The 25913-nt window shown below is 47.6% G+C and overlaps 1 protein-coding gene across 2 annotated transcripts; it reads left to right on the forward strand.

Moving 5' to 3' along the window:
- Nucleotides 1-25080, forward strand: lamb1a (laminin, beta 1a). Of its 2 annotated transcripts, none has more exons than XM_040004121.1 (34): nt 1-19; nt 364-562; nt 1243-1442; nt 2984-3122; nt 4032-4105; nt 4947-5135; nt 5226-5289; nt 5369-5571; nt 6168-6288; nt 6380-6568; nt 7499-7675; nt 7855-7967; nt 8655-8734; nt 8827-8962; nt 9151-9309; nt 9507-9634; nt 9843-9963; nt 10111-10312; nt 10862-11005; nt 11111-11342; nt 11423-11586; nt 13409-13633; nt 13721-13935; nt 14101-14197; nt 15074-15443; nt 18854-19038; nt 19162-19403; nt 19519-19728; nt 19806-19950; nt 21173-21380; nt 24027-24168; nt 24330-24506; nt 24582-24741; nt 24825-25080. In XM_040004121.1, exons 2-34 carry the CDS (start codon nt 532-534, stop codon nt 24962-24964), a joined length of 5382 nt encoding a protein of 1793 aa, XP_039860055.1. In that variant the 5' UTR covers nt 1-19; nt 364-531; the 3' UTR covers nt 24965-25080. The 2 variants fall into 2 exon arrangements, with proteins under 2 accessions (XP_039860055.1, XP_039860053.1); XM_040004119.1 differs by lacking the exon at nt 1-19 and adding an exon at nt 41-131.
- Nucleotides 25081-25913: the final 833 nt, after the last annotated feature.

The raw sequence follows: 25913 nt of genomic DNA on the forward strand, positions 1-25913 counted from the left end.
ACAGGCAGAAGACGTTCAGGTGGGGGGTCCGAAACACACACCCAGCCAGCCCTGCCCCCCTTATTTCAATCCCACCTGCAACAACAAAGAAAATACGTGTGTGCGTGAGAGAGAGAGAGTTGGGGGCAGGGGTGAGGAATTTCTTTTGTCTGTGGACCTGAGAGGGAGGGGGGGGGAGAGTGGGGGGGATTTACCGAGTTTAAGATGAAAAAAACTTTTTATATGTTTCAAACAGCTGCAGAGACATCAGTCAATCAATCAGTCAGTCAAATAACGGCAATTAACGATGAGGAGGGCTAACAGCAGTTTACTCTGTGTGTGTGTTGGAATCGCGTTACTGATCACTTTATTCTGCTCCAACAGTTTGAACTCTTTAGTTCTTGGTGTTTTTCTCGCTGTGAGCACAACCACGTTACTCGGGCCGGATGTTTTAATTTGAAAGTCAGCCGGTCTGTTCGGAGGAGGAGTTTGAGGGGAGCTAAGGAGGTCCGAGGAGGTCCGGGGGGTCTTCAGACTGTGAGGATTTGCAGCATGTTTCAGCTTCAGCTCGCGCTGCTGCTCGGTAAGTTAAATAAAGTTTAACTTTTCCAATTTCAAACTTTCCTTAAACACGTCCTGTCGGATCGGTTTGATTTAAAACATCCAGAGTTGTATCTTCGTGTTTCTTTGTTGAAAATTACAAAATGCTGCTGCTTCCTCTCAGCCGCTCGTTTCATTCATGATAAAATAATCTAACATGAAAATAAGTGTGAGACACGTTCAAACTTCGGGAAACTTTCAGAATAAAATGGGCTCGGGGGGCTTTTTTTATGAGTTCTAGTGGAATAATCTTTAGGAATTTCTCGACATGTTTGATGTAAAAGAATTCAGAAGCTGATGATCATGAAACTCAAAGCAAACGCACACATTTTGCCAATGTGTGATAAATAAAGTTTAGTTTAAATCTGTGCAGTTTGTGTTTGTAACACGTGACTTTAAACATGTTTGGTCCTCTCAGAGATCAGCTTACTGGTAATCAGTAATCTGTAGACTGCAGATAGTCACACGGTGCCCTAGTCACTGGTGAAGGTTTGACTCACTGATTTTTCTCTCCTCATGATGTCCTCCAGAATACAAGCCCAGGAGAAGCAGCTCTGGGTTTAGGTTCCAATCAGCTGCGCTTTGTCTCTTTAATCAATAAATGTGGGCGGGGCTTCGTTAGTCCCGCTCTCAGATTTTTACCATTAAAGCTTTTTCTCTCAGGTCTGCAGGTGTTTACCTGTGCTCAGGAGGGTGGGGCCGCGGACGACATCAGCCAACCCGAGCTCAGTGATGTGTGCACTGAAGGCAGCTGTTACCCAGCAACAGGAGACCTTCTGATTGGCCGAGCCCATCAGTTGTCATCCACCTCCACCTGTGGAATGAACCGACCCGAACCATTCTGTATCGTCAGCCACCTGCAGGTAAATTTAATGGTTAACAAGATCATGACTGAAGGTCTCAGACAGAAAAGTCCAGAGAGACCCAAGAAGAACACAACTGGGCACCGAACGTCTTCTAAAAGCAGGTAAAGGCAACACAGGGGGCAGCTATGGTTAAAGGGGCACAGCAGATCGCCCAGCAGATCGCCCACCAGACTCCGCCCCCGGCCTCGGCCCTCCGTGCTCCTCCATGCTGCATGTCGGCGTGTACCAGTCTCTTTAGCTCAACAATCACGAACTCATCACTGCAGCTTAGTCTTTAGCTTCTTTCAGAAATACTGAAAATACTGTAACTTAAAAACTGAGACAAGTCGTTGGTGACCTCTGACCTCTAATAAGATCCTATATGAAGGATTCAGGATGAATTTTCCATCGAAGTCCAAAGAATGGGACATTTATGCTATGAGTGCTCAGGTAGTCTTCATACGTGGATGAAGTGTAAGTGATCACTTCAGATGTCTTTATCGGATTAAACGTTAGGTGGTCTAATTAGGTCTGAGTATCGCTAAGAGTTCAGTGCAGCGCTTTTATCAGGGGTGTTTCAGTACCGGAGACGCAAGCGACGTTACCGGAGAATCCAGTATCATCAGACAAACTCCAGCCATCCGGTTTAAATGACCTTCAGCTCAGTCCCACTCCGTGTGTGTGTTACAGTCTGAAGTGTTTCCTGTGCAAAATGAGCTCCCTATAAGGAAACCATGAGCGCTGGCTGCAGACAGATGTTTGTCCAGATGTTCCTGTGGAGAAAACACAGCAAACTCAAAGGTCACACTGTTTTCATCCAATCAAAAGTCAATAAACCACACAGGCTGATTGTAAACATCAGGTTTTAATGTTTGAGGCAAATGTGTGTGGACATGTGTCATACGTAGATAATAACAGCGTGTTCGAGTCGCCGACATTCTTCCGTCATGTGACTTTGATTATACATCCTCTAATTCCTTCCTTTCATTCAGTCATTCGTCCCAGATCCTCGCTCTGTGGTTGCTGCTTGAACATCACAAACTATAAAATGTATTGGTTGTTTTTATAATTCTGTCCAGAGGCAGCAGAGAAACAGGGACGCTTCAGTTCTCAGTCGGACTTGATGTGTCTGTTAGTGCTCCTCTATGTAAGAGCGGCGTGCAGCTTTTTGTCTTGAGTGGCTAGTGACAGTGTTTCACTGAAAAAGCCCTCATCTGCCCCCCTTTGTAACCTCTGCACTGCATCGCTCGGGTTTGGTTTCCCCCCTGAGAGAAGTCTGAGCAGCTGAAACACGTTGGGCTGTCCGGGAATCAAGCAACTTTCTGACATCTCTTAATGACTGAGACGTTCCCGGAAGGAAGTTTTCCAAAGTTTTGTCATTAACTCTAAAAACAAAGCCAGTGAGAAGCTTGCATTATTTCAGGTGAAATCAGACTTTTCATTTGTGGGAAGTTTGTGGTCAGAAAGTTTCCTCTTATCTCCAGTGACTTGCGGCACTGAGGAATCCGAGGAATTCACCTCCTGTTAACCTTTTCCTCCCCCTCTGTCTCATAAACCAGGAGGAGAAGAAGTGCTTTGTGTGCGACTCGTCAGAGCCCTACAACGAGCTGGCCAATCGCACCGACAGCCATCGCATCGAGAACGTCGTCACTACGTTTGCCCCGAACAGACTGAAGACCTGGTGGCAGACTGAGAATGGTGAGGAAGAACATTCAGAGAGGTCAAAGGTCAGACGTGTCGTTACAGGTTTAAAGACTGAGAGCTGCAGACAGGTTTTCACTGTCAGAAGAAAATATGTTTGTTGTGTTTTATCACCCTCTATCCTCCACTCCTCCATGATTACAGGTTCTCAGGCTGTGGGGCGGGTCCCTGCTGGAGGCCATGTAGTTATTCCCAGGGGTGGGGGGTGTTCAGCTTTAAAAAGCCCAGCAGTGAGGAGGCAAACACAGCCGACCTGCCATTTGTCCAGGTTCATCAAACAGATAGTTTAGTTTTACTGCAGAACAAACCTCTTACAGGTTCAGACAACACATTGTGCTCTTCACCACAAACCCAGTGCGGTAAAGTAACGCTAGCCAGGCAGCTTCATGTCTTTGTTAATTTTCCATTGCTCGCTGTATCTGTATGTCTGCATTGATTGGTTGATGGTAGGTGCTGTGAGCTTGTATTGTTGCCTCGGCCGAGCTCTGCTCCCCAGATGAACTCGCTGTTCCCGTGATGAGCGAGTGCGCCTGCGCCGCGGTGTTTTGTGCAGAACCAGGTACTCGCTGCAGTGTTTGAGCTGTGGACTCCTTTATGGTGTCCGTCATCCTCTGACAGTGGGCATGTTAACACAGATGATCTGCTGTTACCTTTGGTCGTCACTCTTTGGAGTCCTGTTGTCCAATATAAAGCACTTTGAGGCGACTGTTGTTGTGATTTGGCGCTATATAAATAAAACTGAATTGAATTGTTGGTTCTTGGACACAGATTTAGGTCTTTTCTCAGCTCCGATCATGTTAATGTGCAGCGACTGCAGCGTGTTGTTGATTTCTGGGCTCTTTAACCGATGTGGCGCGCAGAGTCTGATCTACAGAGTGTTGGTGACTGATGATATGTTGTCTGTAGGTGTGGAGAACGTCACCATCCAGCTCAACCTAGAGGCTGAGTTTCACTTCACGCATCTCATCATGACCTTCAAGGTGAGTTCTACACATGCAGCAGGGGATTCTGGGTAGTTGACAGGTGATTCTGGTCTCTTTTAATCTGAAGAACCAGGTGCACACAGTGATTGAGGAGTTGTTGTGAGTTGTGTATTGAAAGGACATAGCAAGTACTCCATAATGGGAAGGGTTACGACCAGGGCTGGACTGGTCGGGCATTGCGGTGAGCCGACACACAATGCAGCTGTCTTCTCCCATACCTTTGCTGTGTGCTCACGTAGCTTGTAGAAAAAGTTTAGTGTGGAAGAAAGTGGAGCTGAAAGTCTGAGAAAACAATAAAATAATGAATTAAAGGGAAATTACTAACATGTTAGCTGCTGTTAGCTGCTGTGAACAGCAGTTCCAGTAACAGCCAGTAACCAGACCTCACAATCACAGGAGGCTACAGCTGCACCAGCTGAGGAGAAGTGAGGAAGAGGAGGTGAACATGGTAAGAAAACAGATGGAGGGAATCGGGAAGACAGAGATTCAAGGATTCAGGCTGCTTTGACCACGAGTCACTACTAACAGCTTAAGTGTAGACTTTAATTATTGTCACATGCTGCAGTGCAACTAAGGACAACAACACCTGCACCAACCTGATTATGTATCAATAATCTGAAATCAAACAGAATGAAATGTTTGCATATGACGCCTCTGGTAGAGGACCGAGCTTGAAGGATAAATCCTGCCCACAGCGCCAGAGGGGAAATCTAATTGGGGTTTTGTCAGTGATCATGGTGCATAAACCAGATTTGTGCAGTCCAGCCCGGGTCTTCACCACGCCATCATCCTCACCACACGATCCTCAGTTTGCCCACTTTTGTTTTTATTTCCTCAGACCTTTCGATCTGCTGCCATGGTGATTGAGCGGTCAGCTGACTTCGGGAAGACGTGGCAGGTTTACCGTTACTTTGCTTACGACTGCGAGTCGTCCTTCCCGTCCGTTTACCGGGGTCCAATGAGAAAGGTTGACGATGTCATCTGTGACTCGCGTTACTCTGACATTGAGCCATCCACTGAAGGAGAGGTACATCTGCTGCTCCTGCTTCTGTGAATAATACTAACATCAGTATTATTCACACTGCTGCGGGTAATGCTGTTTGTTTTGTTTCCTCAGGTGATTTTCAGAGTTTTGGATCCAGCATTCAGGATCGATGACCCCTACAGTCCCCGAATCCAGAGTACGTCTCCTTCTCTGCGTCACGGAGACTGAATAAGCGTTAACCAGTTATTGATTAATTTTACTGGTTCTTTGTTTAGACATGCTGAAAATCACCAACTTGAGGGTGAAATTCACCAAACTGCACACGCTTGGAGACAACCTTCTGGACTCTCGTATGGAGATCAAAGAGAAGTACTACTACGCCATCTATGACATGGTGGTCCGAGGAAACTGTTTCTGCTACGGACACGCCTCTGAGTGTGCCCCCGTCGAGGGAGCTGGGCAGATAACAGAGGGCATGGTGAGGACGATTACGGACTGTATTTATATGGCCACGTTGCTATCACGACAACCATGCGCAATAGGAGGTACCCGATTGTAACAGGAAGCCCAGTTGATCCGAGTGGGTGCTAATGGGAAAGTGGCTCCAGGGAGCGTCACGCAGATACCTGCCAATTAGTGTCTGTAACATCCAATCAAATCAGGGACTCTAATTAGCTGAGGTGAGGCCTAGCAGACAGTTAGCAGCTACGTCCACCTGTCAGTCAAAGAGGCCACGCCCCTAGTAATCAACACTTTAAGCTTAAAGCAGTTTAAACACGTGAGCAAACAGCATATCAAGTTGTAAACATGTTGACTTCTGCTGTGAAATTCAACATGGCAGTCTGTGGGGACCGAAGTGTAGGCTTTGATGCTTTGGCGTTGTTGTTCTTTCATAACCAGCTGAGCCGGTTGTGAAAGTAAACCAGCGTAGAAAAGTATAAAATCACACAGACACTGGAAGAAACGGTGCAACAGGCAACTGACTACATGTACAAAAAACCCCAAAACCCAGCTTATGACCAGTAATGTAAGCGAACGCTGATTGATTATGGATTATTTGTGACTGTGTTTCAGGTTCATGGTCACTGCTTATGTAACCACAACACTAAAGGTCTGAACTGTGAACAGTGCCAGGACTTCTACCACGACCTCCCCTGGAGACCCGCAGAGGGACGCAACACCAACGCCTGCAAGAGTGAGTCTGCACCGGTCCATACTGGGCACAGCCCATATCACCACTGGGAGTAGTTTAACTGTCCCCCCTTCTTCTTCTGTGGTGTCCTCAGAGTGTAACTGTAACCAGCACTCGGACTCGTGTCACTTTGACGGGGCAGTCTTTGCGGCTTCGGGAAACGTGAGCGGAGGAGTTTGTGACGACTGTGAGCACAACACGGCTGGAAACAACTGTGAGCAGTGCAAACCGTTTTACTACCAGCATCCAGAGAGTGACATCAGAGACGCCAACATCTGCCAGCGTGAGTTCATGGCCACTTTGACTCTAACAAACCGGTGGAGGCCAACAGATCACTGCCTGCAGCTCCACCAATTATTCTAAGGGTGTTTTTTAGTGTCAGAGTTTGTAAACCGTCGTTATTTTACTGGTGCCAATCTAAAAGTTAAAAGCATCTACCCAAAACTTCCATCGAGGTTGTTTTTTATGGCTCTTTTGATCATCTTCTTTGTTCTTTGAGGACTTTTTGTCCTCAATGTTTGCTTTCACATCAACAAAGAATTGTTGGCTGTTTTCTGAGGAAGCTCACGTTTCATGATGACACAGGCAGACGCGGATAGGAGGTTGTTTTGTCAACAGGAAGTAGATTAAAGGCTGGATCTCAGACTAAACATGGAGGTGGGTTTTTGATGTGACACATGAAGGTTTGTGGTTTCCCTCAGGCTCAGACCTGCCCTCCTCACAGAGGATCAGTTCAACTTAGCTCGCACATCCCTCTCTGAGGGCTGAATAAGCAGCACCTTCTGTTATTACTGCCACTGCTTTTCTTTAATTAAAGTAGCAAAGGATTGTGGGTGATGTGACTTTAACGTTGTAGAGAGGCGGAGTTAAAATGTGCTCCAGAGATCAAAGATGGAGGCGGGAGTTTAATTTCCAGGATAAAAACGAATCTTATTTTGGGTCAAAGTCAGAAACGTTCACGGTTTTGATGATGATGTCATTCCATGGCACTTTTATGTCCATCATTTAACTTATTGAATTATAAAATGCTTCAACATATCAGAGACGTGCCTGCGTCTGGGCTGGTGGTGGCGCTGTAGAGAAGCTCACAGTGTGTGAATCACGTCCTCGTCTGTCTGTGGATCCGTGTCACAGTCTCACACCTAAACACGCCCTGTTGGCAAAGTTGCTCCTGTGGTTCTGGTTAAGCTGGTTAAACGTCCTGTTTCTGCAGCCTGTGACTGCGACCCCGTGGGCTCTCTGAACGGAGGACTCTGTGACGGCACGACGGACTTCCGAGCCGGGCTGATCGCCGGTCAGTGCCGCTGTAAAGCCAACGTGGAGGGAGAACGCTGCGAGCGCTGCAAGCCGGCGCATTTCGGGCTGAGCGATGAGCCTGAAGGCTGCAAAGGTACGAAACGTAACGAAACACCTGCAGGACCAGCTGACGCCAGATTACCCAGAACTCCCACACAGACACCTCACGCTGTAAAGCACCTCGAGGGGGCGTGGCTGGGACTTAGTACTGTTGTTATGAATGAAGCTGCGTTGCCTTGGTGATGTACTTTTGTGTGTTACTGTGTTGGATAGCGTGTACCTGCAGTCCTCTGGGAACTCTACCTGGAGGAAACCCCTGTGACAGAGAAACAGGAAGTTGTTTCTGCAAACGTCTGGTGACCGGGCGAGACTGTGACCAGTGTGTGGTGAGAAACCCATTCAGACCATTCATTCTGGTTAGACTGGAGTCAGACCAGCAGCAGAAGGAACATTCGTGTCGTCTCACACCTCACTCTCAGCTCCTGTCTCTGTAAGGCTGCGCTGGTTTCTGATTGGCTGGTTTTCACGAGTTGAATCTGTTGCAGAGGCAAACGGGATCTCTTCTAAAGAAAGATCCCGTTCACACTGCAGTGAGTGCGACAGGATGAAGAAGGACCAGTTCATATTAAACAAAGCTCCCAGTAATGAGGGAACAGTATGTTATACAGAGCTGCTCCAGTCCAGTTAGAGGATAACCAGTTCACACCAGCAACAAAAGTCCTTAAAGGCGGCTGGCTTTGAACATGGGAGGGACGTTTAATGCTGCAGAGCCTTTGTTCTGAAGCCACATTCATGCTCTCCATGAAGTCATCGGGTTAATGTTTGCTTTTGGCTCTCTGCTGTTAGTCAGCCTGAGCTTTGAGCTCTCAGACATTTACCCCGACGTAAACAGAAGACACATGTCAGGACGTGAGGCGCGCGCGCACACACACACACACACACACACACACACACACACACACACACACACACTCTGTAAGATCAGTCTTGTTTAATGAGATTTATGCAAAACACACTATACATCACATTAGTGCAGAGAGATGACTGTAAACAGTGTGTGTGTGTGTGTCCAGCCTGAACACTGGGGTCTCAGTAACGACATGGATGGCTGCAGACCATGTGACTGCGACCTCGGAGGCGCCATCAACAATCAGTGAGTTCAGTATTAAGTCACATTTGCTCCGTCGGGAGTTGAACCAACAATTTTATTTTGTCGTGATGTTTGTATTTCCTGTCTGCGTGCAGGTGTGATCACGTGACCGGTCAGTGCGTCTGCAGAGATCACATGTTCAGCCGCCGCTGCGATCAGGTGGAGTCTGGATTCTACTTCATTGCTCTGGATCACTACACCTACGAGGCTGAGGATGCAAAGTTTGGACCTGTGAGTGTCCTTTCAGTCTCTGACCTTACTCTGGGTTACAGGGCGGCTGTTACAGGTGGACCTGCAGTCTGTGAGGATTTGTTTCTCCTCCTGTTGGCTCGCACATTTCATCTCCATGTCAGTTCAGCAGGATTATGTGAGGTGTTGAGGGTATTCATCAGCTTTGTGTCTGCATCTCATCTCTTTAGGGAGTGACGGTGGTCCAGAGGCCACACCCTCAGGACCGTAGTCCCACTTGGACAGGCATCGGGCTAGCCAACGTACCAGAGGGGGCCTTCTTGGAGTTCACGGTGGACAACGTCCCTCACTCAATGGAATATGACATCCTGATCCGCTACGAACCGCAGGTGTGAGTCTGCCATTGAACGTGTGCGTCGTCATGATCGAATCAGTGGGAGAATTTTGGCACTTATCTCGTTGTTGTAGCCTTTGTTGACCCGTGTACCTGCCTCATCTGTTAGCCTGAAAAAGAAGATAAACGTGCACGCGCCTGCTTATTCATGTGCACAGAGGTAACACCTCTGTGTGTCTGTCGGCTCTGCAGCTGCCGGACGTGTGGGAGGAGGTTCTGATGACGGTGATGAGACCCGGACCGATCCAGCCGGACAGCCGCTGCATCAACACGGTGCCCGACGACGACAACCAGATGATCTCGCTTCACCCAAGTTCACGGTCAGGAGAGAAGTTTCTAGTTTTCGACAAGAACCCGGTCGAAGTGTGAAATATAAGAGCACCGACTAGTTCCTGCAAGCCTTATCCCTTCTTCACCCAGCTGATCTCAGCCCATCATCCTGTCACGCTGACCCTCTGCGTGGCCTTTCTCTATCTGCTTATCTCGCCTTGCTGGGGTTTCAGTATCTAACCCGATCTCTCCCTGCAGGTACGTGGTTCTTCCCAGACCGGTTTGTTTTGAATCAGGTCTGAACTACACCATCCGCCTCAGCCTGCCACTGTACGCTACCTTTGGGGATGTCCAGGTTCCATATACGCTGATCGACTCGGTGAGCGTGCTTAGATCTTCTACTTCAGGGAGTAGAGTGTGAAGTCAGTCAGTTTCTTCAGTGCAGACCAAAACCACATTAAGCCAGCCTGGTTACAGAAAGTGAAACATGCTCATTCCTGACCTGGTTATGTGGGATTTTCCTCAGATCGTGCTGATGCCTCACTGTAAGAACTTGGAGATATTCACAGGCTCAGAGGGCGGGGACTCTGGCGGGAATGTCGCCTGGGAGACTTTCCAGCGTTATCGGTGCTTGGAGAACAGCCAGAGCGTCATCAAGACGCCGATAACTGACATCTGCAGAAACTTCATCTTCAGCATCTCCGCCATGTTGCACCAGGGAGCTAAAGGTAGCACAGCTTAGCACTGTGACTTCACTTTAATAACCTCGCTTCCTGGCTGGAGTTTAAAAGAAAAGGGCTGCTTGTGAGACACTCAGGGCTTAGAGCTCAGGGCAGTGTCTGTATTTATGGTGACTTTGGAGGGGTTAGGGTTTCCTCACAGAAACAAACCTCCCGGAAGAATCAGAGAGAGTCAGAAAGAGAAGGGGAAAATATTTCTGCTGTCCAACTCTGGATAGGAAGGACTCCAGGAAGGGGGAACCAGAATCAGATTCAGAGAACCTTCCAAACATTGAAGTTTAAAATCTGAAACAAAAACCTCTTCCTCATTCCAACGCCGACCTTTGATCCCTCACATCTTTATCCCCTCCTCCCCCGCTTCACGTTAATCTCTGTCACTCATCCTCTCACCATCGCCTTAGGCTTCACTTCCTCGACAGGACCCGGCAGGTTCCTCCTCTTCCTCCGCATTCCTTGCGGTCATAACTCTATTGTCACTGAGGCTTTAGCGTCTTCTCGTTATTCTGACGTGTCTCCTTGTCTGATGCCATTTCCCAGAATGCCAGTGTGACCCTCAGGGCTCGCTCAGCACCGTGTGCGACCCCCACGGCGGGCAGTGTGAGTGCCGCCCCAACGTGGTCGGCAGGAACTGTGACAGGTGTTCTCCGTCCACGTTTCAGTTTGGACCCAACGGCTGCCGAGGTCAAAACCACCTCCGCCTATAATCGATCAAAAATCTGTTTACAGTCAGCGCTGAAGCTTTACTGACGCTGACCTCTGTGTGACCTCGTCGTGTGTGTCTTTCAGCGTGTGGGTGCGACCCTCAGGGTTCTCTCAGTGTGTTCTGCGATCAGTTGACCGGACAGTGTTCCTGCATTTCGGGTGCGTACAGTCGGCAGTGCGACCGCTGTCTGCCGGGTCGCTGGGGTTTCCCCGCCTGCCGCCCCTGCTTCTGTAACGGTCACGCCGATGTCTGCGACCCCGACAGCGGCCGCTGCATCGACTGCAGGGACCACACGACGGGACGCGCCTGCGACAGGTAACTTACCCACCGTCCGTCAGCCAATCGCCGTTGGGTTTATTTAGCAGGATGATGCCATCGGTGCTCTTGTCTTTCAGATGTCTGGATGGTTACTATGGTGACCCAGCCCTGGGATCAGGTGATCACTGTCGTCCCTGCATGTGTCCCGACGGCCCCGGCAGCCCGCGGCAGTTTGCAGGAAGTTGTTACCGCAGCGATGACTCTCAGCAGGTCACCTGTGTCTGCAACACAGGATACAAAGGTGAAAACTCTATTTACACAGACGATGACACAGAGGTAAGACCTCATCACAGATATGTAGATGCAGACGCTTGGTTGGTCGCAGCGTCAGTCCAGCTGCCATGTTGGTCTGGTTGAGGCGGGGCTTCTGGTGCGCATCTGTTAAAATGATTGAAAAGCACGCCAACACAACACCTGTTTCAGTCTACTGACGACAGCATCGGCAGTATTTCTGATACTTTATCATCAGTGTAAAAACATTATTAACACGTGTTGTGTATCGAGGTAAGCGCTGACGACACCGTGGCGCTGTGAGCAGAGACTGGTGACAGGTTAGCCTTGAGCTGCTCGTTTCCACAGGAAGTATTCTTCTGCTTCATTTGGTGTGATCCTAACAGCTGCCACCTCAAGTCACTGGCAGGCTTTTGTTTTGAAGGGATCAGGTCTGTTATTACAGATTTCTGTTACGGGCACCTGAAATCAGCCGCTGACAGATGTCTGAAACACTGTTTCCTCTGTGATCCCCTCTGATTGGCTGCCGGGTTTATAGGGAACCCCGGCTATTAACACATGTTTGCGCTAAAATATGCACTGTGCTTTCAATAACATGTATGTGGTATTAAAATACGCCAAATGTTTTCCTTTTAAGCACATTTTATATAAAACCGATTTACCAGTAGTCCGCCATTGTTATTTACTTCTCAATGCACTCTGGGTAGTGACGTCATACGGTTGCACCGCATGCAGTTCACAGTTAGCAGCACACTGGAAATGGCTTCTGCTCAACCTTTCCAGTTTGAACCAGAGCAAACCGAGAGAGAAAGAAAACAGTCGACCAGCACTTAGTTTAGATGAAGATGAAAAGTGCTGCTTGACTATTTTCTTTCTCTCTCGGTTTGCTCTGGTTCAAACTGGAAAGGTTGAGCAGAAGCCATTTCCAGTGTGCTGCTAACTGTGAACTGCATGCGGTGCAACCGTATGACGTCACTACCCAGAGTGCATTGAGAAGTAAATAACAATGGCGGACTACTGGTAAATCGGTTTTATATAAAATGTGCTTAAAAGGAAAACATTTGGCGTATTTTAAATGGTAAACGGCCTGTATTTCTATAGCGCTTTACTCGTCCTTAAGGACCCCAAAGCGCTTTACACATCCAGTCATCCACACATTCACACACTGGTGATGGCAGCTACATTGTAGCCACAGCCACCCTGGGGCGCACTGACCGAGGCGAGGCTGCCGGACACTGGCGCCACCGGGCCCTCTGACCACCACCAGTAGGCCACGGGTGAAGTGTCTTGCCCAAGGACACAACGACCGAGACTGTCCGAGCCAGGGCTCGAACCGGCAACCTTCCCATTACAAGACGAACTGCCAACTCTTGAGCCACGATCGCCCCCATTAATACCACATATATGTTATTGAAAGCACAGTACATATTTTAGCACAAACATGTCTTAACAGCCGGGCTTCCCTTTAAATAAGCATGAATCTCTGGCTGCTGATTGGCTGTTAAGTTTAAAACTGTATTTAAACAAACTCGAACCTGAGGATGAAGCTCGATGTGAGGCATGTTGTTGGTTCAGGTGATGATGTCACACCTGAGGAACGATCACCTGTTGGTCATAAATGGTGTCCAGCTCTCATCTGGGGTGGCTGTAGCTGAGGAGCAGGTCACCTGGTCTTACTCAGAGTTTGGTGGTTCACTCGCTGGCTGCTCCAGCCTGCCTCCCAAATATCCGTGGGCTTAACCCCAAGTTGCTCTGCGATGCGTCCAGTATGAATTGGTGTGTGATTGTTATGCTCCCTGTCTTTATAAGAACCATTTGCTTGTCCTCTGCAGGAACTCGCTGTGACGAGTGCTCGCCTGCTTACTATGGAAACCCAGAGGAGGCGGGTGGGCAGTGTCAGCCGTGTCAGTGCAACAACAACATTGATATGCTGGATCCCGAATCATGTGATGCCCGGACCGGTGAGTGTCTGCGCTGCCTGTACCACAGCGAGGGTGCCGCCTGCGAGAGCTGCACGCTGGGTTACTATGGCAATGCCCTACTCCAGGACTGCAGGAGTAAGTATGCTGGGGTTACCATGGTAACCACATTCACAGAATCAGGCGAACGATTGTCGCTGAACCTTGACGGTTGTGTACCCGCAGAGTGCGTTTGTAACCGGCTTGGCAGCGTTCCCTCCAGCTGCCCGTCCTCTGACTGTCACTGTGACCGCAGCAGTGGTCAGTGCCACTGTCTACCCAATGTGGTCGGCCAGCATTGCGACCGCTGCGCACCTGACACCTGGAATATGGCGACGGGCACCGGTTGTCAGACCTGCGACTGCGACCCCAAACACTCATACGGGACATCCTGCAATGAGGTGAGCAGCCCCTGGCGATTAACGGACCGAAAGTCCTCGAGGTGAAAACAAATGTTGTATTTCATTAAAGGTTTGTCGTGTGAGCTTTATAACCGCAGATCTGATGGAATTGTACTTCTGTGCTCCGTCAGACCACACGTCTGACTGTAGTTCGTTTGTTCACAGATCAGCGGTCAGTGTTCCTGTCACACCGGCTTCGGAGGAAGAACGTGCAGCGAGTGTAAAGAACTGTTCTGGGGAGACCCTGAGGTCAAATGTCACGGTAGGCTCACCATGCCATGTGCTCGTGAGACGGCGTGATAGATGTGATGGTGTAATAAAAAATAAAGCGGAGTCTTTTGAGTTGTCAGTGAAGCTCTGAGACCTGGAACAGAGTCCCGATCTGTCAGGCCCCAGGTCAGAATCCGGTTCAGAGTTTCGGTGCAGAGTCTGGGACTTGTTTCTGACTGAGATCAAACTGCAGACGCTTTTATTGTGGGATCCTTTCAGCTCCCAGCATCCTCGGCTGCTGCAGCTCAAATTAAACCCAGATGTTTTGAGGCCCAGCTTCCACAGAGATGGGACCGGTCTGTCCGTCTCAGCCTCCAGAAGTCCACAAAGACGCTTTGTTCAGTAAAGCTGAAGGTCAGGAGGAGGAGGTCTTACAGAAACAAGGAGAAGAGAGGAAGAAAAGCAGAACTGAGACAGCAGCCTGGAGGAACACAATCAGTCCCTTTGTTTGTTTTTTATCAGTTCACATGAGAGAGTAGCGCCCTCTGCTGGAGATGAATGAAACAGCAGTTTAGACACTGTGTTTCCTTCAGGTTCTTGAACTCGTCTCCTGTCAGAGCCTTCGGACAGAGCTCCACATCAGTCATCCAGACTAACCCTAAACCCTGTGACTCTCTGGCCTTTGAGGGCTTGCCTGGTCAGAGTGAATCGAATTTAAAAAAGCAAAAATTAGCCTTAATTTGTTGTTCCTGCAGCAGAATAAAACTTCAGATGTTTGATTGGAGCCAAATGCTAAACACATGTTCTTAATGTGCAAACAAGAAGTCACTGTGAAACTGTGCTGGAGTCAAGTGTGTTTTTGTACTTGAGTGCGTCTCCTGTAGTCTGCCCTGCAGACTCTCATTGGTTATTGTTCTCGTCTCCTCAGCCTGTGACTGTGACCCTCGTGGGATCTCCGAGCAGCAGTGCAACAAAGTCAGCGGTCACTGCATGTGCGTGGAGGGTGTGTCCGGGCCGCGCTGCGACACTTGCGCTCGCGGATTCTCAGGAACTTTCCCCAACTGCAGCCGCTGTCACGAGTGCTTCGCCGAGTGGGACAACATCATTGGCCAGCTGACCAATCAGACACACCGCCTGGTCAACAAGGTAAACGCCCTCAAAGCTAGCGGCGTCAACGGGCCGTACAGGAAGTCCATTGAAAGCATGGAGAGGAGCGTTGCCGACATCCAGACCATCCTGGATGGGAATCCGGCATCACAACCGCTAACGGAGATCCAGGAGCTGCTGCAGGAGGCCAGGTGGGATTGCATTTATCCTGATTAATCTGTTTCTCTCAGACTCGGTCACCAAAAAGGTCAGGAACACCTTTTCTAAGTGCAGTCTGACAAATTTACACCAGAAAAACAGATACGCTGTTCGAGTGTCTGTCGACCACTCTGCTGATCTCTGACCGCGCTGATGAGACCTGAACATCAGCAGAGGTGATAGAAGTACAGACATTCTGTACTTAAGTAGAAGTACAAATACTACTGTTAAAAAATACTGCAGTAAAAGGTGAAGTACTGTTTACCCTCCTTACTGTTGTCTGTTTTCATGATTTCAGACATCGCAGCTGGAATTCAATCAGTTTTCTTCTCTGATGTGAGCTAATAATCGGCTATGTACCACAGGCCTTCAAGCTGGCTGCAGTTAAACCTTTACTCAAAAAGCATCTCTAGACTCAGCAGTCTTAGCTAATTATAGGCCAATCTCCAACCTTCATATCAAACATCCTTGAAAGAGTAGTTGTCAAACAGCTAACAGATCATCTGCAGAGGCTTATTGAAGAGTTTCAGTCAGGCTTCAGAGCTCATCACAGCACAGAAACAGCTTTAGTGAAGGTTACAAATGATCTTGTCTCACTTATATTTCCTCTGTATAACTGAGACATGGTTAAGGGCCGGTGAGTCCAGCGCTTTCACAGATCTCTTACCGGAGGACAGCTGCTTTTTAAACTCTCCTCAAATATCAGGCAGAGGAGGACAACTAGCGGTTGATTTTAAGAAGCAGTATAAATGTAAACCACTGCCCTCATCAACATCACCTAGTAGCTTTGAACTGAGTGTGTTTGAGCTGGGTTGCTCTCACACAGAGCTCTGTGCTGTGGTTTACAGACCCCCAAATACAATCAAGACTTCTTAAATGACTTTTCTGATCTGTTGGCTGAAATTATGCCAAAATATGATCATGTCCTTATTGGTGGGGACTTATTCACGTGTGCTGCCCCGACAAGCCAAAGGCAAAGGACTTTTTAAATCTACTCTTGATCTTGTGCAACCTGTGTCTGTGCCTACACAAAAATATGGGCACACGTTGGGTCTGGTTTTAACTCAGGATTTACCTGTCTCTAACCTAGAGGTCTGGGACATGGTCGCATCATAAGCCTGTCTTGTTTGAGGTTTCCCTTCCTTGTACCAAAGTTAATCCTCCTCCTGTTGTTGCTCGGTGCTGTCCTATTTTGAACCCTTCCTCTGGTTTTACTCAGTCTGCCAAACCGTTTTAGATTTGGTGGCCCCCTTTAAGCTTAGGCAAGTTAAAGCCAAATCTGAACCCTGGCTGAATGAAGTGTAGGAGAGCTGAATGTAAATGGGAGAAGGATCAACTTCAGGTGTCGTACCAAATATTACATAATTACTGGAATTCGTATCAGAAACATTTTGCTGCTATTATTCAGGCAAACTGCCGTAAGCCTCGTGCTTTATTTAAGACTATTGACAGGGTCCTTCATGCTCCACAGACGGTTGGTGTCGCTGGCACAGTATGTTGAACCAGTCGTCACTAATCTGGGAGTTAAAATGGAGGCAGATCTTAAACTTGAAGGCCAGCTCAGAGCTGTTGTAAGATATAACTTTTTTCATTTGAGGCAATTAGCCAAAGTAAAGCCCATCTTATCGAAACGGCTTTGTGAGACAGTAGTCCACGCCTTTGTTACATCTAGGCTGGATTATTGTAACACACTTTATTGTGGGGTTAGCGATGCATCCATTAGGTGTCTGCAGGTTGTGCAAAATGCTGCAGCACGTCTTTTGACTGGAACAAAAAAGTCCGAGCACATTACCCCATTTTAATTTCACTCCACTGGCTACCTGTACATTTTAGGACTGTTTTTAAATCCCCCCACCTGTTGGGTAACAGGCATCTCCGAAAACATTAGAGCAGTTATGCAAATATGTGATGTCTTGATGAATCGAGCAGGTATTTGAAGTTTACACAGAAACATTCTCACATGAAAATATCTTAAAAGTTTATTTTGTGACCCAGACAGAGTAATATTTCAAACTCCGCGCCTCTGTGTTCCTCCGCCACTGCCTCGTTTGAGTTTTGGACCAAATGCATTCTGGGATATTGCATTTCGTCATTTTGAGCTGATTGGAGACCAGAACAGCCAATCAGATTTTTTTGCACAAATATAACGGTGTAGAGAAAGAGTTGATCGCACACGGGCAGAAATGTTGAGAGCGCGAGCAACACACTGCGAGCGAGCGCAAATGCAAAAACTGAGCGAGAGGGGCTGTTGTGTGTGTGGATAACAGCAAACACTGAAACACAGTTTTTGCACGCAGGAATGAATTTTGTTCACTCAGATTTAGCTTTTCTTCGCTCAAAATAAATTTCTCCTCAAAATGCAACACTTGCACCTGCAACCGTTTTTACGTGCGCTCAGAATAGTGGCACAAAAATAACGCCATATGCATGAAGTGTGATTTTTATCGTGGTGAAAGCAAAACTAAGAGTGAATCCATGACGATGTTTACGTGAAGCGTAGTTTGGATCTTCTTTTGCTGCTGGTTCGGTCAATATTGTTTGGAGAGAGATCAAACCTGCAGCTTCTGAATCAGCGCAAAAACGGCGTGAACACAAAGCGCGGAGCCGCCGAAACATCAGAATCAGCGAGCTGTCGGCTTTCAGCCCCGACCGTGTCCGTGCCGTTGGGTGAGAAAGGCGACATCTCACTGATTCTGATCCGTCGGCGGGTCCGAGCTTTGTGTCTGTTCTCATTTACTGTTTTAGCTGTTTGGTGGTTGTTGAAATTTTGTGAGGTTTAATTCGAGATTCTGGCGTTTTGAGCAAAATTAATTAATATTTAAAAATTGATTCAGGATTTTAATGAATCGATACCACGTTATCCAAGCCAGAATCGATTTTAATCGAATAATCCACCCCTAGTGGAAGCCTATCCTTTTCCAGATTAAAAGTGAAATAATCTAGAATATTGTGTCAATTAAATTAGGTTAATGTTTCAAAATATAACAAAACTTTTTCACAAGCCAGTAAAAATATACATGGGCCATTAGGTCATAAGAACTCTTAATTTGGGCGAATCCTCACCACCTCTCATTTAAACTACATATGTGCTCTCAATCTCATCTCCTTAAAGCTTGGGTTCTCTAAGTGTGGCCTGCGGGTTGTTAGTGGCCCCTTCAAACATTGTTTTCGGCCTGTGGACTTTGAGAACTCCTGGCAGCAGAGGGTGAGAGTCTGCTGAGCTGGTAAAGGCGTGTGGCGGTCTCCGGTTAGCACTTCGTCAGAGTGTTTTGGTGTTTTATGAGGAATCATTAATCTTGGTGGTCCAAAGATCCAAAGGCCGTTTGCTGAGAACACTTTTGTTGCAAGAACTCTGAGCACTAAAGCAGCTCATGCTAACCCCTGACCCGTGTTTGTCCCTCAGTGACCTGATGGGAGCCCTGAGCCACACATTGAACCTTACTGAACAGACTCTGGTCCAGGTGGAGGACTTGGACTCTGCTGCAGGAGCTAAACTGGACACTGTGGTGTCAGAGGCACAGAAACTGGAGGGGACAGTCCAGGAGCTCCTGGACCAGGTCGAGTTCATCAAGAACTCCGACATCAGAGGTAAAGGGTTAAAGGTCACAGGGAAACTAGGTGGGCCAAGGAGTACTAAAATAGGTAGTACAGGGATTTCAGAATTTAAATAAAGTTGCCTTCAGCTGATTTTGACTTTCTGTGTGTTGCTAGGTGCAACAGACAGCATCACTAAGTACTTCCTGCAGTCCCAGGAGGCCGAGGCCCGAGCTAACGCCTCCACCATCGACAGCGGCAGCCCGGTCGAAGCCTCTGCTGCTCTACGGCAGCTCACAGAAGACAAACTGAACCAGACCCGAGAGAAGTTCATGAAGAGACAGTCTGAGCATGCTCAAAAACTGGATGACCTGGCAGGAGAACTGCAGAGTCTGGACCTAGCAGAGCTCAGCAGCAAGGTGGGAGAGCGGCACAGGTCAGGTTGACAGAGTTCGGTGTATTACAAACACAAACGTTTGTTAGTTTCAGTATAAACGCATGAACACTGAGTGTTGTCTGTCCTGGTTCTGCCAGACCTGTGGCAGTCCACCTTTGGGTCAAGACGCATGCGGGTCTTCTTCCTGTGGTGGTCTGGGCTGCGTGAATCCTGAGGGCAGGGCCAGGTGTGGAGGAGAAGGCTGTAGTGGTGCGGTAGCAACGGCCAACAGTGTCCTGAGGAAGGCTCGGGACTCTGAACAGGAAATTGTCCATGCCATGGAGGAAGTGGAGAAGCTGTCTAAGATGGTGGGTGTGAGCCCTGCTGCTCCGTGTTCACTCCAGGTGAACTGTGCTGGGTTTTCTCACCTGAGTTTTGTCCTCAGGTGTCAGAAGCAAAGCTACAGGCGGACAAGGCCAGGCTGAGTGCTCAGAACGTCCTGATGAAGACCAACAGGACCAAACAGAAAGTTGACCAGAGCAACGAGGAGCTGCGCAGCCTCATCAGACACATCAGAGACTTCCTCACCCGTATGTGTCACTTCCTGTTTGGTTCAAATGCCTCCGTAGTTACGGTTACATCAGTTTTCCCAGAGACAATCAGGAGAGATCATTGGAAGGAAGTGAAATTGATTCATTGGCATAAAGACTTCAGTTAAGGTATTTAGCGATTAGGTTCTAACGACCCATTGAAGCAGAGTTGCATGCAGGCTGTGACAGGGACCCCGTAGAGTCTAGACATCGGTGGTGGAGATGAAGATGGAGGCTTGATGGAGCCTGAGCAACATGGCAGAGGGTTAGGGGGGTGGGTTGCACAAAGGTGCACTGAGACTGAAAGTATAGTCCAGGCTGATTAGACTACAGATGATTGGACTAGACCGGTAACGTTGTATCACTGTGAGAAAGTGATGTAATCGTAGATGAACCACCAAACAGCTGGACAGCAAACAGATGTGTGACTACAGATCTTCCTTGTTGAACGTAACTATAAGCTTCTTTTTATGAACGCCATGTCTGATGGTGACCATTATGCTCCCCGCCCTCTTCTCCTGAATGGAACGCGTTTTTATTTCAGGAAAAACTAAATCAGTCAGACTCTGTTTTTCCTGAATCATTATTAAGCTGCTTTCTTTTCAAAAGCAAATTCACATTTCATGTCTTACATAATATTAGCAGGCTTCTTACAGCCTGCTCAACCGTCACATGACATTACGGGAAAAAAATCAATCCAGGTTATAGCCGACACCTGGATCCAAAGCTGCTTCCAGTGCTTAATACAACCAAAACTCCCTAACTGATGGAAAAGAAAATCAATGTTGAGTTTTGTTCTTGTATTTCTGCAGGTCTCATAGATCCTGTTTAACAAACATGAACTCAGAAGCTCTCTCTGTCTGTGCAGCAGCATTAAAGGATCCTAGATCATGTAGTGTACATGAAATCATCAGAAACTAAACCATCTACTCTTGTGTGTCTGGGACACTCTCAGAGGCCGACGCGCTCACAGACTCGTTCCTTCGTGTCATCTGCTGCGTACGACACATTAAAGAAACCGCACCATAAGAACCTGCGTAGTGTGAGCTAACGAACGCTGAAATCATTTCGGATAACTGGTTTCTGGTAACTTGACAAGCTTTCAGACACGGTTGGATAGACTGAGAATAATTTCGGGTATTTATTTTCATTGATCGGAGATTAAAAGTTCTTTTTAAAGAGGCTGGCTGCAGATAAACTGACTGCATTTGTGGCACTTCAGAGGACGCTGCAGATCTTGAGAGCATTGAACTTGTGGCAAACGAGGTTCTGGACATGCAGATGCCAACCACGCCGGCTCAGCTGCAGAACCTGACCGACGAGATCCGGCAGAAAGTGGGAGAACTGGGACATGTGGAAAACATCCTGCAGGAAAGTGCCGACGACATCCAGAGGGCCGACAAGCTGCTGGACGAGGCTCGCCGAGCCAGGTGAGATTTACCTGTCCATCAGTAATGTTTGCCTGGTTTGCTTCAGCTTCAGGGGATGATATCTTACAAGTTCTCCAGACTGAAATCTGTCTTTCTTTCAGAAGGGATGAATGTTGTTGCAGCTCAACAGGATGCTTTTGGTAGCCATTAATAAGCTTCTGTCTGGTATCTGAATTCATTCGTTCATAGTTTGTCTTCCTGGCACCGACCCAGCCTTTAAGTATACTCCACAAACTGATCCTGTTCTTGAATATCTTACCCATTTTTCTCTCTTCTGTGACAACTTGGATCTTCTTCCAGACCTCTGCAAATCAGTCGCATATCGGAAAAACTCGTGCTTGCGTACACTTGTTTGAAATTATTGTCTTGAAATATGCTGTTATTTTCTGTTTGTTTTTGGTAGTGTTTGCATGTAACCCATTCGTGTCCGTGATGAGTGAATGGATGAACCTTCTGCCCACAGCTGTACGCGTTTCTCTGCTCACACACAGCTACATTTGCTTTCCTTCCTTTAACCAGCGGCTTCTGAGATGAAGAATCTCTTCTGTGTCAATGCCCTGAGCCGACACGCGTAAGAGTGGCCGAGCTGGGTTCAAGCCAGGAGACCCTGTGAGGCAGCAGTGCTAACCACTGAGCTACTTCACTGTGGCCAGTTTGGATTCAGGAGACAGACACTATCTCAAGATTAGGCTTCAAACTTTCCTTTTTGCTAAAGCATATAGTTAGGGCTGGACCAGGTGACCCTGAATCCTCCCTTAGTTATGCTGCAATAGACGTAGGGTGCCGGGGATTCCCATGATGCATTGAGTTTTTCCTTTCCAGTCACCTTTCTCACTCACTATGTGTTAACAGACCTCTCTGCATTGAATCATATCTGTTATTAACCTCTGTCTCTCTTCCACAGCATGTCTTTATCCTGTCTTCCTTCTCTCACCCCAACCAATCACAGCAGATGGCCCCGCCCCTCCCTGAGCCTGGAGGTTTCTTCCTGTTAAAAGGGAGTTTTTCCTTCCCACTGTCGCCAAAGTGGTTGCTCATAGGGGGTCATATGATTGTTGGGTTCTTCTCTGTATCTATGAAGCGCCTTCAGGCGACTTTTGTCAGTTTTTATATGTCACTGGGCAAGCACTGTTTGCCTTGCTTGTCCTATATAAATAAAATTGAATTGGCTGCATTTAGCTACGTGCAGTGAATTAAAGCGACCCTGCCTACCTTCCTGTGCTGTCGGCCATGATCAGAGAGCTCAGGCTGCCTTTTTGTCAGAGTTTCTCAAAGTTTTAACAGCTGGTACAATGAATTAATGATTAATAAATATTGATAGCAGCACAGTTTGTCTTATCAATACTGCAGTACTTAATAACAGGTCAAATTTATTGATTAAAAGGCCTGAACGTAGGGATGGGAATGGAGGAGAACTGGTTCCCAGTAGTCAGTATTCCTTGTTCCTATCGATCACGCTTATCGGGTCTTGCAACCTCGCTACAATCAGCTGATTTCCGTTTGTGTGTCAGAGGAAAATAGTGGTGCCGTCTCCAGTGGGGACATGACTTTTATTTTTATGGCATTAAAGGATGAGAGCACGATGGTAAAGTGGAGACTGCTCCAGGACAGAAACAGCTCCATTATGATGCTAAAAGACTTCAGCTCTTTGCACAGACAGCATGCTAACTCTAAGCTAGCCAAGAACCCAGAATGATGCTAAAGCTGAGTGTGTGCAGACCTCAGCCCAGCACCCAGAGCCTGAACTTCAACAGGGAACAAACTGTTGAGCAGTCAGGCTGCAGCCTCTGTCTGTTCATGCTTCTACAGTAGAATCACCATGACGACCGCTGTGTTCATACCTGACCACTAAGAGAAAGATGATGTGTGTCCTCATCAGGACAGGCTTCATGTCGGTGTGGGGCTGAAGCCTCAGGTTTATAGTGTTAAATGATGAGTTTCAGTTTATTTTACGGAGAAACTTGAAAATAATGTAACAAATTTCTTTCTCCTGGGTGTAACTAAGTAACGTACTGCATTACTTTAAAGAAAAGTGTTCTGTGTAATATGTGCAATAATTACTTTGTTGAGTAACAGCGCTGATCACAACAAACACCTCCAACATGCACAAACATGTGACCCGCAGCAGGGGCGATCGTAGCTCAAGAGTTGGCAGTTCGTCTTCTAATTGGAAGGTTGCCGGTTCGAGCCCCGGCTCCTTGGGCAAGACACTTCACCCGTTGCCTACTGGTGGTGGTCAGAGGGCCCGCTGGCGCCAGTGTCCAGCAGCCTCCCCTCTGTCAGTGCGCCCCAGGGCGGCTGGCTACAATGTACCTTGCCATCACCGGTGTGTGAATGTGTGTGTGAATGGGCGAATGAATGTTGTGTAAAGCCCTTTGGGGTCCTTAGGAACTAAGTAAAGCACTATACAAATGCAGGCCATTTACCGCAGCAGGCAGTGTATGTGACCATTCACAGTGACTGTCCATGAGTGTAATGTCTTTGAGAGGCTGCTTAGAGATGGTGAAGCCAATGAAAATCAATAGGAATCGAATAGATAAGTGATTTTGATAATGGAACTGGAATCACTAAATTCAGATTCCCTGGCCTACCTGAAAGTTTCACCTGTCCACTGAACCTGATCAGCTGTCTTCCTGCATTCCTCAGCGAGGAGGCGCGTGATGTCAGAGACTCTGTGGAGAAAGTGAAGCGAGCACTGGAAGAAGCTCAGAGAGCTCAGACGGCTGCCAGCAGTGCTATCCAGCAGGCCACGGCCAACATCCACAACACCAGCCACCTGTTGTCCTCGGTGAGTCTCACGGTTACTGCCTGTTTACTCTGCACGCGGCTATTTGCAGCTATCTGCACGCTGTGCAATGACAATGAAGAGTTATCTTATCTTATCTTATCTTACCTTATTTCCTATCAGAAACATGCAGGTAACATGTCAAATGCCCGTGTTGTGTTCAGGTGGAGTCGGAGACGGCAGATGCTGAGTTAAAGCTTTCAAATGCCACCCAGAGGCTGCAGAAGCTCGAACAGGATGTGACGCTGCTGAAGGACAAAGCTGTGAACGTTACTCTTAGTGCCAAACTGACCAATCAGGAATCAGTGAGCGTCAGAAGCACGGCAGAGGAGCTGAAGAAGGTGAGCTCACCTGTGTGATCATTAGAGGCTTTCAGGTTGGTCTGTTTCCTTTGTAACATTAGGTGTTTGTGTTAGGAGCTGGACAGCGAGCTGAAGGAGAAGTATGCCACCGTGGAGCAGCTTATTGGTCAGAAGACGGGAGGCATGGTTGACGCCAAGAAGAGGGCACAGTCACTTCAGCAGGAAGCCAAAGAGCTGCTGCTGCAGGCCAGTGACAAGCTGCAGCTGCTGAAAGGTGACACCACACTGTACTCCTACAGAAAATGTTTCAAGCTGAGCAGGCGGGACATCCCTTCATGTATGCTCTTCCCAGTTCAGATTTGGAGAAGTCTTATGAAGACAACGAGCGCGCTCTGGAGCAGAAGGCAGAGCAGCTGGTGGAGCTGGAGGCAGCAGTGAAGGGGCTGCTGCAGGAGATCAGCCACAAGGTGACCGTCTACAGCACCTGTGTGTTTTAGGATCGAAGGTGACCGAACGTCTCGAAGACAAGAACTGCTCCACTTGTATTTTCTTCTATAGTTTTTACTCCCATGTTTAATCCTCGTGTTAATCTCAATAAAAAGATCAAATCAGACTCAGTTTGCTGCTCATTTATTTCGACAGGTAATTTTACTTGATTGTCACCAGCAGTCGGTAAAACTGAACTCCTGGTTAAATATATAATTCTGCATATTTCCAGTTTACAGCAATAACACGTGAAGGGGTGAAAGCAAAGTATTCTATATATTGCACGCCCTTTGTTATTTTAGATTGTAAGATGTAAGATTGGTCAAAATCTTTGCTTCTTTTACTTCATTGTTACTTCATTTTGTTTCTTTTGCAATATTTTATTTGACGATTCCTTTAACTGTGAAGTCGTGTGATCCGCAGCTGAGATTGGATTAATTTAATAAGCTTTGTTTTTCCAAAACTATGGCCATTACCACTACTGTGCTGCCTGTGCAGGTCAGCGGCCGGCCCGGGTTCGAATCCTTTGCCGCATGTCTTCTCTCTCGCTCTGTTTTCCTGTCACTCTTCACTGTTGCTATCAAATAACACCAGAAAAAAGGGCCAACAAGAAAAGGCTAGCATCAATTAGCACAGAGCTAGCTAATGTCAATGTAACTCAGGGGGCTGTTACTGAGATTGGAGATGTAGACTGTTGACCAACAGGTGATGAAAGTGGAGAAATGGGCCCTGTACTGAATGAAGATGCACTCAGCTGCCTGGTTAACTCACTACAGACTGTTGTGCTAATGTTAGCACTGTCCTGATAACAGTAATTAGGCGTGTTATGGTTACAGTAGCTTTGTAGCATCAGGTAACATTAGCGGGTCGCACAGAATGAGGATCCAACACAAACTGGGAGAGAGAAGACAAAACTGAATGGTCGGCAGTAGTGTGTGTGTATAAACACCCAGGGAATGA

The sequence above is a fragment of the Simochromis diagramma genome, unplaced genomic scaffold (genome assembly GCF_900408965.1).
Source record: "Simochromis diagramma unplaced genomic scaffold, fSimDia1.1 OVJJ01000482.1, whole genome shotgun sequence".
Taxonomy (NCBI): domain Eukaryota; kingdom Metazoa; phylum Chordata; class Actinopteri; order Cichliformes; family Cichlidae; genus Simochromis; species Simochromis diagramma.

What these genes read in the sequence shown, in the direction of transcription:
- lamb1a (XM_040004121.1), top strand. Translation starts at nt 532, where the DNA reads ATGTTTCAGCTTCAGCTCGCGCTGCTGCTCG. An exon ending in GTATCGTCAGCCACCTGCAG is followed by an intron (nt 1,443 to 2,983) that starts GTAAATTTAATG and finishes CTCATAAACCAG; the next exon opens with GAGGAGAAGAAGTGCTTTGT. An exon ending in GACGAGGCTCGCCGAGCCAG is followed by an intron (nt 21,381 to 24,026) that starts GTGAGATTTACC and finishes TGCATTCCTCAG; the next exon opens with CGAGGAGGCGCGTGATGTCA.